Raw genomic sequence first — 14,600 nt, 5'->3', positions numbered from 1 at the left:
CTTCTTTCCAAAAAGAAGACAATATCTCTCCTTGAGTGTTTCACTCAGATTTCCTTGGTCATACTTTCTGGGGCTGCTGAAGCTTGCCTCCTTACAGTCATGGCCTATGACCGGTTCCAGGCTGTGTGCCACCCACTGCTGTACATAGTGGCTATGAACAGAAAGGTATGTACTGGCCTGGTGGGAGCCTCCTGGGCCATAGGAATGGGGACTGGCCTGGTTAACACCATCCTTCTGGCTCAGCAGCATTTCTGTGGCCCCAACCTTGTCCACAGTTTTGCCTGTGAGCTCCCCCCAGTGCTCCCGTTGGCCTGTTCTGACCCCCACATTAGTATCGCCACCATCCTGACCACCATGGTGGTTCTGGGCCTTGGCACCTTTGTCCTATCGCTGGGTTCCTATACCCGTATCATCACAACAGCCCTGAGGATCAACTCTGCCACGGGTCGAAGCAAGATCTTCTCCACCTGCTCTTCTCATTTTCTTGTTGTCACCATCTTTTATGGTTCAGGCATTTTCAGGTATGTCACACTATACCTCCTGAATGTAAATTTAGTATCTTCCTTGCCCTAAAGTGGCCTTGGTCTATAGAACAAGGCATTGCAAATCCCAGGAAAATAATTGTACTGAATTCAGAAGGCCTGGGTTCTAGTTCTGGCTCTGGTGTGGACTATCTTGTGAATTATAAGAAATCCATTTTCTTTCTGAGGTGTCAGTATTTAACTCTGAATAACGACCTATACAAGGACTAATGATTTTCCCACTTTCATTAATCTGTGATTTGGGAGTCCTTGAAAGGATATCAGAGAGTTTCAGTAGATTTTTATTCAGTGCTAGACAAAAAAATAAAACATAGATGCCATCTTTCTTTCCTACTGGAAGAGGATGTATCCAAAGTTTATTTGTGTTATGACTATTTATTAGACAGCTACTATACAGCAGCTGCTTTACATGGTCAAGCTCAATTGAATGTATCACACCACAAGAGAAACTTGCTAACTCCATTTTCAGGTAAGAAACCTGAGTTACAGGAGTAACCAGGTATTTTCTCAAAGGTCCCAGAACAAGCTAGTAGTGGAGCCATAATATAAACGAAGTCTCACTGACTCCAAACCTTATGCTCTTTCCTACCATGCTTCTCTCATTCATAAGCAGCTCTAGCTGATGCCTCCTCACAGCCTAGGACACAGAATAACTGATGGGCTGGGCTCTCTACTGGTGAGGTGGAGATGGAGTTGCACAAATTGCCCCATAGTTTTCTCACATGCTTGTTACATAGAGAGAAGTTGGGGTGGGAAAGAATGATAAGGAATGGTCCAGGAGAGCTCAGCTGAGCATGTGAACAAATCTCTTCATCTCTCTCTGTCTTAGTTTCCACATACGCCATAGGGAACAATAAGATTTCTCTTACCTACTTCACAGAAATCTTAGGAGGGTAAATTAGGTGATGAAGAATGACAGTAAAATAAATATCTTGTTTAATCAATCACACCAGAACCCACAAACAACATTCCAATGATGATGACACCATTGCACAAAAGAAATAGTAATGTGTCTTTGGGAAATACTCCTAGTGACACTTAAGAAGATGCATCCAAAAACTTAATCTTATTATTTTGGATTCACATCTTGTGCTTAACACATTTTTATCTTCCAATTTACACATTTTTATCTCTCTCTTCATTTACCAAGCTTGGCTTCTTTTCTGATCAAAGAAACTGCACCTAAAAGGACTAATGTTTGTTCCACTAAGCCTTATAAAAATAATGTGTTGTGATTCTGAGGGTAATTCCAGAGCCATAAATTTTGGGAACAATGACATTCTTGGACTAAGCATACAGCTTTGCAAGGAATAATCATCACAAGATGAAAACATATAGTTGTATATATAAGGAAAAGAAGAGAAAAAATCCTCATATTATTGTCATAGCTATTAAGGAAAGACGCTTTCAAGAGTATGAATTGCTACAGAAATGCATGAAGCTATTATTAGTTCTATTCTAACCTGCAGCAGCTCATATGCTGCCGAATCCCCTTTTTCCTCAGGGCAGCTCCTATCACGTTCTGCATAAGATCACTCATGTTTGAAGGTGTTTGAAGGCGGAAACAACTGGCCTCTCGCTGATCAAACAGACATTTCTAGATGCTGCTACCAGTGATAGTCAACTCAGCTCTGAGGACCCTCTTTGCAGAGTCTCTGGGATGGGATGGACCGTGGCTGTCAACAGCATTGTGACCATTATCCTGAGCTCAGTTTACTCCTTTGTGCCATTCCCTTCAAGGTACATGACTCCAGCATCCGGCTCAGCCCTGGAGCAAGTGCTCTCCGTGCAGTACAGTGTGGTGACCCCATTGCTAAACCCCCTCATCTACAGTCTGAAGAACCAGGAGGTGAAGGCAGCTCTGAGGAGGATGCTGGCCAGGAAGCCCAGGCTTACCTTCTAACCCAGGCTCCATTGTTTCCGCATAACAGGAGGAAAAGTTGTGGGAAGGAAAAGGAGGCAAGAAGCGCTATCATCACTCAGCTGTCTCAGCATTCATTCTTTTCCAAAACAGAAGCCCTAGCTCCCCTGACTCCAGTGTCCTCCCCTTGTCAAGCAAGAGGGGAAAACCTCCACAGGGGAGCTGACACCCATCCACAGGGGGTCCAGTCACCACACAAGAAAATCTTCACAAAAACAGTATGAAAGATCCTCAAAAAATTAAAAACTGGAACTATCATATGATCTAGCAATCCCACTTCTGGGAATATATCCAAAGGAAATGAAACAATAACTCAAAAAGCTATCTGCACCCCCATGTTCATAGCAGCATTATTTACAGTAGCCAAGACATGGACACAACCTAAGTGTCCATCGATGGATGAATAGATAAAGAAGTTGCAGCACAAATATAAAATAGAATATCAGGGGCTGGCCCGGTGGCCTAGCGGTTAAGTTCTCACATTCCACTTCTCAGGGGTCTGAGGTTCGCCGGTTCGGACCCCAGGTGCGGACATGGCACCGCTTGGCACGCCATGCTGTGGTAGGCGTCCCACGTATAAAGCAGAGGAAGATGGGCACGGATGTTAGCTCAGGGCCAGGCTTCCTCAGCAAAAAGAGGAGGACTGACAGTAGTTAGCTCAGGGCTAATCTTCCTCAAAAAAAAAAAAAATGGAATATCATTCATCCATAAACATGAGGAAATCCTACCATTTGCAACAACATGGATGAATCTTGAAGTGAAGTGTGGATGAATGCTGAGTGAAGTAAGTCAGACAGAGGAAGACAAATACTGTATAATCTCACTTACATGTGGAATCTAAAAGAAAATTAAAATTTTTTAAAAATACACTCATAGAAAAAGAGATCAGACTTGTGGTCACTAGAGGAGAGGGTGGTGGAAGGGAGAATTGGAGGAAGGTGGTCAAAATGTACAAAATTCCAGTTATAAGGTAAATAAATACTAGGGATGTAATGTACAACGTGATGGCTATAGTTAACACTGCTGTATGATATATAGGAAAGTTGTCAAGAGAGTAAATCCTGAGTTCTCATCACAAGGTGACATTTTTTTTTTTATTCTTTGTTTTTTTTCCCATTTCTTTTTTTCCTTTTCTTTTAAAGATTGGCACCTGAGCTAACATCTGTTGCCAATCTGTTTTTTTCCTTCTTCTTCTCCCCAAAGCCCCCCAGTACATAGTTGTATATTCTGGTTGTAGGTCCTTCTGGTTGTGCCATATAGGACACCACCTCAGCATGGCCTGATGAGTGGTGCCATGTCCATGCCCAGGATCCAAACTGGTGAAAACCTGGGCAGCCGAAGCAGAGCGCGCAAACTTAACCACTCAGCCACGGGACCGGCCCCCTCTTCTTTGTTTTTTTAATACTGTATCTATATGGATGATGGATGTTGGCTGAAACTATTGTGATAATCATTTCATAACATATGTAAATCAAACCGTATTGCTGTATACCTTAAACTTATACAGCAATGTATGTCAATTGTTTCTCAATAAAACTGGGGGGAAAAAGAACAGAAAATCCCCATGGCTTCACTGGCCATTTCTACTGCTATTGCTCTTTCCTCTCACTTCTGGTCCTTTCTTCCCCTACCTTTTCTGCCTCTCCCTCTCTTTCACTTCTGTCTGTGCACAAAGTGTAAATCAAGCTATTCAACCACTATCAAATATCCCACTGCATTCTGGGAGAACCCCATGATGGTACTATGAGACCCAGCTCCTCCTTTGCTCCCATCCCAAAAAATCCCTGGCAAGATATGCAGCTTCATAATTTAGAAAGAAATGAAATGAAATAAATGTATCTCCCTTGTCTTTGTTCATATCAAGCAACACCTAAAGTAGAGCATAGCAAATAGTAAATCCTCAGTAACTATTTGTTGACAGATTAAGGAATGAATGAAGAAACAAATGATGGATCTATCTGAAGAGTTCTTTCTCTTACTTGATTCTAGGAAATGGGAGGAGGTGACTGTGCTCCTCTGAAATATAAGTCTTGAGAGTAAAATCCCTGTCAAATATCTTCTGTATCCCCAGTGCCTAGTATAGTCCAGTCACCTGATAGGCTCTCAATTACTGTGAAAAAAAATGAGTGAATGAGAGAGAAGGGACAGTGAAAGAAGAAACATATGAAAAGGAACATTTAATTTTATGCGTTAAAATTCCTGCCTTCACAACAACGCAGATGTCAGAGGAAAGTAGCATGGAGGAGAAATCAGGACAGAAAGAGAGAAAGAGAGTCCATATTGTTGGGCTCCGTGCTGAGTGCTCCTCACACAGAACTCCGTGAATGTGTGCACTCTGACTCCCCTGCCCTGAGCCTCCCCACCACCCACCTTAGCCTGGACCACTTCAGAACCCTGCCTGGTTCAAGACTTGCTCCAGGTCTAGAGGGGGAGAAGAAGTTGGAGAGAGTAGAACAAAGGCTCAGCTGCCATCTTATCTCCCATTCAGCTCCCAAGAAAGCTCTCAGGAAAAGAACAGAAGCAATTGCCTGTCTTGTTTTTATCCAAAGACCAAGAGGGCTGATCAGTCAAGATGAATTCTATGCCAGCTTCCTGGCTTCTCTCTGTTCTTGTCTTCTGACCTTCAGGCTAAGATCCTCTCTGAAAACAAATTTATTGTCAGTTTCCTTCAACAAAGTCCTCTGAAGATTATGGCCTCATATATTGTACACACACAGGTGAAATTTCCTGATCTTCTCTGTAACGTGAAGGCCAGGGTTATGGGGTTGAGAAAAACAGTCCCAGCTTTAGTTGCATTTCTGCTCTGGCCACTTGGTGGAGCTGGTCCCTTATATTTTCCAGAGCATGTGCCTTCCTGAGGGTGTAACTGAGGCAGGGTAATAAGTAAGAAGTAGATGTGTGAGATCAGCGGGAGGAATGGCCATCCAACTGTGCCCTGCCACACACACACCCCCATACACAGGAGTTACTCCTAAAACCCTGTAGAATTGGGGGAAAGACTTCTGAGAAAGAGTTTGTTTTCGTTAAGGATAGGGGAGAAGTGACCTCTCCACCCCTTGCCTGGCCCTATAGGTCCCTAAATAGACCATAGAGCCTTCATTTGGGAGCTGGTCTCTTCATTGGGTGCTGAAACAAGAGAAGCATTGTCTGACTGCCTAAAGCCCCAGCAGGTATAGGGAGTGGAAGGAGTGTAATCAGCCTTACTAGACATCTTAGGAAGGCAGGAAGAAGAAGAATACAGGAATTAGAAGATAAATCAGCTAATTCAGAAATAGAGCAATTTAAATTGGAGTTTTGGAATGCTGGATTGTCAAAGCAAGAAGAGATTTCATAAAAACCACCTAGACCAAAACCCTCATTTTAAGATGGGGAAACTGAGGCACAGAGGATGAAGATGACTTGCCCAGGTTCAGACCATCACTGAGCAGCAGAAAAAGACTTTAGTACTTAAATTTCCTGAGTCTCCTTTTTTCACATTTCTCTTAATCATTAGAATAAGTAAGGTTCTGGAAACATCCTCCTTAAAAACAAGTGAAGCATGATCCAGGGTAAAGGGTGCAGGGTGCAGGTGTCCAGAGTCTTCAGTTGCTGAGCTAACTGTAAGGGTCCTCTGTTCTTGTCTCTGGCTTCCAGAGAGAGTTCTTCTCACAGCTCTTTATGAAGGGTATTCCTTTACCCTGAACCCCCTCAAGTCACCCATTTCAGATTCTTGGAGCCACTTGGTGTCCTTTGCCCACTCCACATCTCCACCTGTCAAAATCCCACCCACATTACAAAACCAGCTTAAATATCACTCCTTTCATGAATCCTTCCTTGATCCCTTTTCCCACAGCCCTCCCTCCCCAAATATAAACTATTTTTCCTCTTATGAATGTTCAGGGCACATTACTAACCTCTCTCATGATGCTTATGACATTGCTCCCTGTATTATATTTATTATTGTTTATCTTGTCTGTCCTTCTAGTCTTTGAGGGAAGAGACCCTTTTAGCCAACTTTGGATCCCCACTATAGTTCCTTGAATATGCCAGGTGGTCAATAAAAGTTTGTTGAATTGAAATGGTACAGAAAGTAACCTCCATCTTTGTTATAAGTTCAGCCTATTTCCTCTTCAGTAGAGATGAAAGGTGGCTATAACCTATGGCGTCAGTGTCCACTTACTCACCCTATTTCCTCCCTCTCCCTCCAGGAAGAAAATACAGCCAGCCACTCATAATCAGGCCCTTTATTCAGGACAGAAGTGGAATCCATTGTTGTAGTGAAAATGCCATTGGGGGCACTGAGCAAGGGTCAAAATTCCAGTGCACCAGTCATGCATCCCTGAAGAATAGTCCTCAAGTGTCCAGTGGTGTCATTATAGGGCCCAGGGCTTAGAGGCAAATTAGCTTCAAGCAGGTAGAAAGCAGCAAACTGAGGTAGCCTTAGGGAAGAGGAATTGCAGGAACATAAAGAAGGCAGAAGCAGCAAAGACAGGGGGCGTTCACAACTCCTCGCAGAGCCACTGTTCCAGCTTCTCAGAGCAGAGGGGCTTATGAGCCAACCTGATAATGGAAAAAGGAGACAGGGTAAGTTGGTTAACAGGATCTTATCTCAAACCCCCATCTAGCTTTATCCCCAGGTGGGCTGAGGTGGAAGAGTATGGATGAAAATTACAGAAAGACTTTCCTAGCCAGGTGGCAAGGTATATTTTTTTAAATCCATTTTTTAATGGATTTAATGGATAAATGGGCCATAGGGTCCATTCTTTGAAAACGAAGAAAACTGTAAGGCTAGAAAAGATGTGCAATGGTACCAAGGGCTTGCTTTGGGGTCTAGGACTAAAGAACTAATATTAGATGTTCAAGTCCAAGTGAAGGGAGGTCTGGAGCTCAGCCTTCTATTAGGGAACCCTTGTAGGAAAATTGCTAAATAGGAATGTAATGAGGAAGGCTTTAAAATTGGAAACCTGAGTCTAATTGATGAGTTTTGTTTTGGAGACTACATTCTATATTAAATGACCAGGATATAGATAGAGAGGGGAGTGGAGCTGGGACTAAAGGGGTGAGAAGAAGGAGGGGAAGGAGAAAGTAGAAAATAGAATGGAGATTCACCAGTAGTCAATTCCTTCACTATCCAGGATCTTCTTGGCACACATCACGTCATCAGTAAGGTCATCATCCAGGAACTCTGGCGGAAGTCACAAAGAAAGGAATGAAAGAGCTAAGTATTACCCAGAAAGGTAATTGGTTTCCCTCTTCCCCGGATCTAGTAGGTCTGGTACTTCTCTGAAGTGGAGGTTTGTGCCTGTTGCCTTTCTATCTGTGAAAGCCAGTACAGTAATACCTCTCCCTAGGTAGGGACTCCCTTCACCTCTCTGGGGCTTCTCCAGAGGAATTATCAACTTCTTCAGATGACTTACTCTGAAAATGCAGGGTATCAGACTTCAAGATTCTCAGACAACTCAGATCATCTACTAGTGAACTTCAGGGGACTCTCTGCGGATTTGTTGATCATGAAAAATTCTAAAAACCTCTTACTCAGTACTGACAATTCAAGTCCCACAGTTGATGTGGAGTCCAAGGCAGTGAAGCCTGAGATGTGCTTGACACCAAAAAGGAGATAATCCCAGGGGTAGGCAACAGAAAAACAGAGGAACAGAGTAAAAGAAGCTACTCACTGTTACAGGAGATGCCACAGATGTTCCTTGATGGAAGGATCTGGTTGTCCCTGCACCACATTTTATTATTGATCTGGAAGAGTCCATATTCTGTTTTGCCGTTATTTTTAACTATGGTTTGTGTGTCATAACCACTGCTATGAAATATGGTACAGATCCCTGAAGGAAAGATGAGAAAGAGTTATCACAGAGATGTCCAGGCACAGCACAAATGAGAACTTGTATTCCTAGACAGAAAAAGACTGTTCGGCCAATCTCCAAATGTGATAAAGCACAAAGCATCTTGATGAGATGAAAAGAAGAGTTCTAAAAAGGGTCAAATAATGGCAGAAAGGAAAAACAGGAGAATAAATGTAACAAAAGAGTAAACAGATAAGCAGACAAGATAAGAGGATTATTAGACAATTCAATGAAAGTGAAGAAAAGAGAAGGAAAAGGAGGATAGGGGAGAGAAGCAGTTGAAGAAAGCGAGGCAGCAGGAAACTCACATTCAGGCAAAGTGACGCCTTTATAGCCATCCATGGATTTCAGCACCTGGGACAGCTCACATTTTGTAAATTGCTTGGCCTGGGTGGCAGAGAACAGGATGCCCACCAGGAGCAGTGAGGCGAAGGACATCATTTTGGCTGTCCCCAAGAACCTGAAATGGGGGCACCACTCAGCTTCACCTCCTTTTATTCTTGGAGAAAGCCTCAAGGGTTCTGGCACCAAGTCCTACATCCAGGAAGAGGATGAAGAAAGGCTGATTGTGCCAGCACAGAAACTGTGAGCCTGCCAGCTTCCTTCCGTAATTTCACCCCACTTTTCCTTTCCCTCCTCCAATCTTTAGTCTGTACCAGGTATTGTTCTTTGTCCAGAGAGAGTTCCAAGCATGATCCAGTTTCCCATTTGGCATTGTTTATATCTTTGTTTCTTGTAAGGTTGGTTCTAGGAAGCAGGAAGTAGCCTACTTCAGGAACAAAGGAAGCCTCAGGGGTAACATGAACGAGGCAATCAGAACATATAATAAGGTTCCATGGCCAAGTTCCTCATCCCCCTAGAGACATACAGAATATGGAAAAGGAGTGTATGTCATCACATGCCATGGCCCCAGGATCAGAGCTTGCACTTGTCCAGCCAACCTAGGCATGGAACAAAGCCCAGGAGGAGTTCCTTGATATGGTGGTTCACAGCTGAGGGCTCAGGAATAGGGATAGAATATGGCAACATAGACGATGAGAATCAGATATAACTTGGATCCAGAGACTTCCTATTTCAGGAAGATGGAGAACTTGAAAAGTGTGTATGACAATATTTAGCTATCCTATGAGATATTGTCAGGATCCCCACCCCCAACCACCACTACCACTAAATAATCAGATACTATATTGACTTCGATTAAAAGATTGGTGCCAATAGCTGTTAGCCTCCTTCATGTCAGACTGCAATATCCTCTTTATCACAACCTCTAAACCTGATTTCTTATATTTCAGGGAATATCCATTCCAACCAAACTATTTAAGACCTCCAAACTGAAGGTGTTGCAAACTGATATCCTACAACTCTTTGGAATCAAGGCAAACTCTTCTCAGTTTTATCCTGTTTTCTATACCATGGATAACCAGTATATGAAGTTGCATGAGTGAAATGAGTGTGGAGGATCTTGGTGTGCCAAAAGAGATAAGCAGAAGGTCCTGATAGCAAAGAGATACATGATCAGAAACACAGCAAAAGTGCTACATTGTGTTTCTCCTCCATTTCACCTAGAGGCATTGAAAGGGTGCATGAAGGACAGGAATAGGAATTCTATCACACTAAGCTAAGCAAGTATGGTTGAGAATATGTCTGGGAGTGAGAGATTGACCTTGAACCATGTGGGAGAGGGACAGATAAGAAAAACCAGTCCTCGAAATAAGCCAGACAGAGAAAGACACTGCATGATTTCACTCCTATGTGAAAGATAAACAAACACATGGATAAAGAGAACAGATTAGTGCTTGCAGAGGGGAAGGGGCTGAGGGGTGGGAGAAAAGGGTAGAGGGGCACATATGTATGGTGACAGATAAAAAGTAGACTACTGGTGGTGAGCACAATGCAGCTTATACAGAAATTGATAAATAATAATGTACACTCGAAATTATACAAAGTTATAAACCTTTATGATTTCAATACTGGAAAAAAATAAAATAAAAGCTAGTCCTGAGGACTACTCTTTCTAGTATTGGAGTCTAGTGTAAAACACCTTCTGCCCTGGGCTATGGGCTAAGTACCTGTGAAAGAATAAAATAGCAGGCCAGGGTATTAGGAACCACTGGGACTTTCTACATTTCCAGCCAAGTCAAAACTTAAGGCAGCAGCCTGCTTGCCTATAATTTGGTTGTACCTCTGCCTTTCCCTGTAAGCAATAAAAAGGAGTATCCAGGTCAGGAACCACAGTTAAGTGCAGAAAAGAAAATAAACGTGCCCCGGGCAAGAGGAACCATTATTTTCCTAGAAATGTTTGTAAAATAGCATGTCTGGGGGTCATCTGGAAAAGAAGATAGAAGATTCTAATGGGAACATTACAAACATTCAGAGCAAGATGTAGAATCTTGGAGATAGACCAAAGAAGGACAACAAACAAGGACCCCAGCACTGAAAGAGGAGCTGTATGGAAAGACGCGAGTACAGCTAATGGAGGAAACCTCCTGCCAAAATCTTCCTTGCCAGAGAGCTTTAGTCAGGGTGCTCTGCATGTAGACTGAAATCTGAATCCAGGCACTGAAGAGGCATTTACAACATACTGGATTTTTCAGAAATATGCTAGGAAGCTATGTCCATTCTTTCAAATGCTGTGGTAAAAATCAGGGTTTCTCAAACCAGTCCTTTTTGGAGAAATTCTAGAAATTATGGAATCAGAAGCACCTGATTCAAAACACATTTAGCAGAAGACATTCGAAACTAGTAGTTCGTAGGTGAGCATAGTTTATAGAGAAAGCCCAGGGCAACCATTTGGAGGGAAGACCCTTGGGACGGGCCACAATAATATTGATCATTACTTCTTACTGTGAATATACTCACCTTGTGCTACTTCCTCCCATAATTCAGGTAAATTATCACTAAACAGACAATGAAGCTAGATCTTGGACTTGAGACCCAAATTTCAGACAAATTTCCTCATTGAATTAGAAAGTTATTTAAAGCAAACAAGATTTGGAGAAGGAGTGCTTTCTATCAGCGCTTTCCTTTTTTGGTTGCTTGTGCAAAAGTCCTTGCAAAGTTACTTAGCACTGTGGGTTCACATTCTATATCCACACCAAAGGCCTACGCTCAATTTACATGGGAGTATTTTGAATTGTTTCTATAACTGCTTTTGTTGTTGTTGTTGTGTTGTTGTTTTGGGTTTGGAGGGGTTGGGGGTAGTTTTTAGTCTTTTTTATGAAAGTAACATGGGTTTATAACATTATATAAATTTTAGATGTACATCATTATGTTTCAACTCCTGTGCAGACTACATCGTGTTCACCACCAAAAGTCTAGTTTATAAATGCTTTTATGCTTAAATGAAGAATCGCTTTATTTTCGTGAATTGAGAATAGTATCAGCAAAAAATGCAAATATACAAATGTAAACCAAAACACATAAATTATTTTAAAATACACTAACTAAAATGAACTTGGCCTTCTTAATTGAATATTAGCTAAAACAAATTGATATGCATGTAATTTCCAAGAATGTTATGAAATTTCTATGCAAAACTCAATAGATAGCTTTTTTAATTTATTAAATGTCTATTTTTAAATAAACATGTATTTATATAATTATACATCAATACCTATGATAGAATCTACATCCTGCTTTTTGTTAATGTGGTACTTTTTTTCCTTTTCTGATTGGCTTCCCTCTCCCCTTCTCATTTCTTCTCTTCCACACATTGTCCATTAACTCATATTAACAGTCTACCATATATCCATCCATATTTTTGTCAATTGTTGTATTTTTATACACACATATTGTTTTGCTATTCATTTTAAAAAAATTTAATCCACCTGAAATTCCATCTGATTTCCTCTTCTGTTCAACTTGTCATATTTGTCTATTCTAACATAAATGTCTTGTTGATTTCATTTAGTGGTAGTGTAGTACTAACATTGTAGTACTAAGATACCAATGGGACATTTGCTATGTTCTGATATCTGGTATGACAAGTCTTCCTTGTTATTCTCTTTTTTTTAGAAAATTAATCGAACTTTTAATTTTCAAAAATAATTTAAACCTACATAAAAGTTGTAAAAATATTATAATAAACTCACATATACAAATATTATAATAAACTCACATATGCCTTATACCCATAGATTCACCCACTGTCAACATTTTGCCAGATTTGTGCATTCTCTCTCATATTCTTTTTTTCTAGTTTTATTGCGATGTAACCGACATACAACATTGTGTAAGTTTAAGGTGTACGATGTGATGATTTGATACATGTATGTATTATGAAATAATTACCATAATAAGGTTACTTAACACCTCCATCCCCTTACATAACTATCATTCATGTGGGTGCATGTGTGACGAGAACATTTAAGATCTACTGTCATAGCAACTTTCAAGTATGTAATATAGTATTATTAGTTAGAGTCACCATGCTGTACATTAAATTCTCCAGAAGATATTCATCTTGTAACTGAAGGTCTTACCCTTTGACCAACATCTCCACATTTCCCTACCCCCAACCCCTGGAAACCATCACTCTATTCTCTGTTTCTATGAGTTCGGTATTTTTAGTTCCACGTATGAGTGAGATCATATAGTAATTGTCTTTCCCTATCTGACATTTCCCTTAGGATAATGCCTTTAAGGACCACCCATGTTGTTGCAAGTGGTGGGATTTCCTTCTTTTTCAAGGCTGAATAATATTCCATTGTGTGTATGTGTGTGTGTGTGTGTATATTTACCACATTTTCTTTATCCATTCATCCATTGATAGACACTTAGATTGTTTCCATATCTTGGCAATTGTGAATAATGCTGCAATAAAGAGATTTAGATATCTCTTCAAGATTGTGATTTCATTTCCTTTGGATATATACCCAGCAGTGGGATTGTTGGATCATATTATAGTTCTATTCTTAACTTTTTTGAGGAACTTCCATACTTTTTTCTCTACTGGGTGTACCAATTTACTTCCTACCAACAGTGCATAAGGGTTCCCTTTTCTCCACATTCTCACCAACATCTCTTGTCTTGCTGATAATAGTCATTCTAAGAGATGTGTGGTGATATCTCATTGTGGTTTCAATTTGCACTTCCTTGATGATTAGTAATGTTGAGCATCTTTTCACGTACCATTTGTATGTCTTCTTTGGAAAAATGTCTGTTCATGTCCTCTGCCCATTTTTTAATCAGATTATTTTGTTGAGTTTTTTGCTGTTTTTTGATTTTTTACTGTTGGGTTATATGAATCCTTTTTAATTTTTATTCTTTTTTTTTTTTTTTGAGGAAGATTAGCCCAGGGCTAACTACTGCCAATCTTCCTCTTTTTGCTGAGGAAGACTGGCCCTGAACTAACATTCATGCACATCTTCCTCTACTTTATACGTGGGACGCCTACCACAGCATGGCTTTTGCCACGTGGTGCCATGTCTGCACCCGGGATCCGAACCAGCGAACCCTGGGCCGCAGAGAAGCAGAACATGCAAACTTAACTGCTGCGCCACCGGGCCAGCCCCTATATGAATCCTTTTTATATTTTTTATACTAACCCCTTATCAGTGTATGGTTTGCCAATATTTTCTCCTATTCTGTAGGTTGCCTTTTCATTTTGTTGATTGCTTCCTCTGCTGTGCAGAAGCTTTTTAGTTTAATGTGAACCCACTTGTTTATTTTTGCTTTTGTTGCTTGTGCTTTTGGTGTCATATCCAAAAAATCATTGCCAAGACCAATGTCAAGAAGCTTTTTCCCTATCTTTTCCACTAGGAGTTTTATCATTTCAGGTCTTACATTTATGTCCTTAATCCATTTCAAGTTAATATCTGTGACTGGTATAAGATTGGAGTCCAATTGACATTCTTTTGCAGGTGAATATCCAGTTTTCCTCTTACCACTCATTGAAGAGACTGTCCTTTTCCCATTGAGTATTCCAACTTACTTGTCAAAGATTAACTGACCAAATATGCATAGGTTTATGTCTGAGTTCTGTATTCTGTTCCATTGGTCTTTGTGTCTGTTTTATGCCTGTACCATACTGTTTTGACTCCTATAGCTTTGTAATAGAGTTTGAAATAAGGAAGTGCAATGCCTCTTGCTTTGTTCTTTCTCAGATTTTCCTAGGCTATTTGGGGTCTTTTGTGGTTCCATACAAATTTTAGCATTATTTATTGTATTTTTGTAAAAACTGCCATTGAAATATTGACAAAGATTACATTGAATCTGTAGATAACTTTGTGTAGTATGGATATTTTAACAATATGAATTCTTTCAATTCACTAACATAGGATATCTTTCCTTTTATTTGTGTCT

At 40.7% G+C, this 14,600-nt stretch overlaps 2 protein-coding genes across 3 annotated transcripts in view; one reads left to right on the top strand and one right to left on the bottom strand.

Annotated features, from left to right (window-relative positions):
* The window catches only part of LOC124227102 (olfactory receptor 8S1), an 18,004-nt gene extending 15,559 nt beyond the window's left edge, over positions 1–2,445 (top strand). The window contains exons 3-4 of the mRNA XM_046641001.1: positions 5–521; positions 2,283–2,445. Of these exons, the coding sequence (XP_046496957.1) occupies positions 5–521; positions 2,283–2,445 (680 nt within the window). The remainder of the gene's footprint in view (positions 1–4; positions 522–2,282) is intronic.
* Positions 2,446–6,707: 4,262 nt separating this feature from the next.
* Positions 6,708–14,600, bottom strand: part of LALBA (lactalbumin alpha) — a 33,877-nt gene continuing 25,984 nt past the window's right edge. Inside the window, exons 1-4 of one of the 2 annotated variants that reach the window (XM_046638227.1) lie at positions 8,606–9,335; positions 8,118–8,276; positions 7,552–7,627; positions 6,708–7,002 (exon numbers count right to left, since the gene is read on the bottom strand). In XM_046638227.1, coding sequence (XP_046494183.1) covers positions 6,942–7,002; positions 7,552–7,627; positions 8,118–8,276; positions 8,606–8,738 — 429 coding nt within the window. In that variant the 5' untranslated portion in view covers positions 8,739–9,335 and the 3' untranslated portion in view covers positions 6,708–6,941. Of the gene's footprint in view, positions 7,003–7,551; positions 7,628–8,117; positions 8,277–8,605; positions 9,336–14,600 lie in introns of those variants that run through there. The other variant, XM_046638220.1, reaches the window with a different exon arrangement.

This window comes from Equus quagga, chromosome 1 (assembly GCF_021613505.1).
Source record: "Equus quagga isolate Etosha38 chromosome 1, UCLA_HA_Equagga_1.0, whole genome shotgun sequence".
In the NCBI taxonomy this organism is placed as follows: Eukaryota; Metazoa; Chordata; class Mammalia; order Perissodactyla; family Equidae; genus Equus; species Equus quagga.
This window is presented reverse-complemented; position numbering and strand designations above follow the sequence as displayed.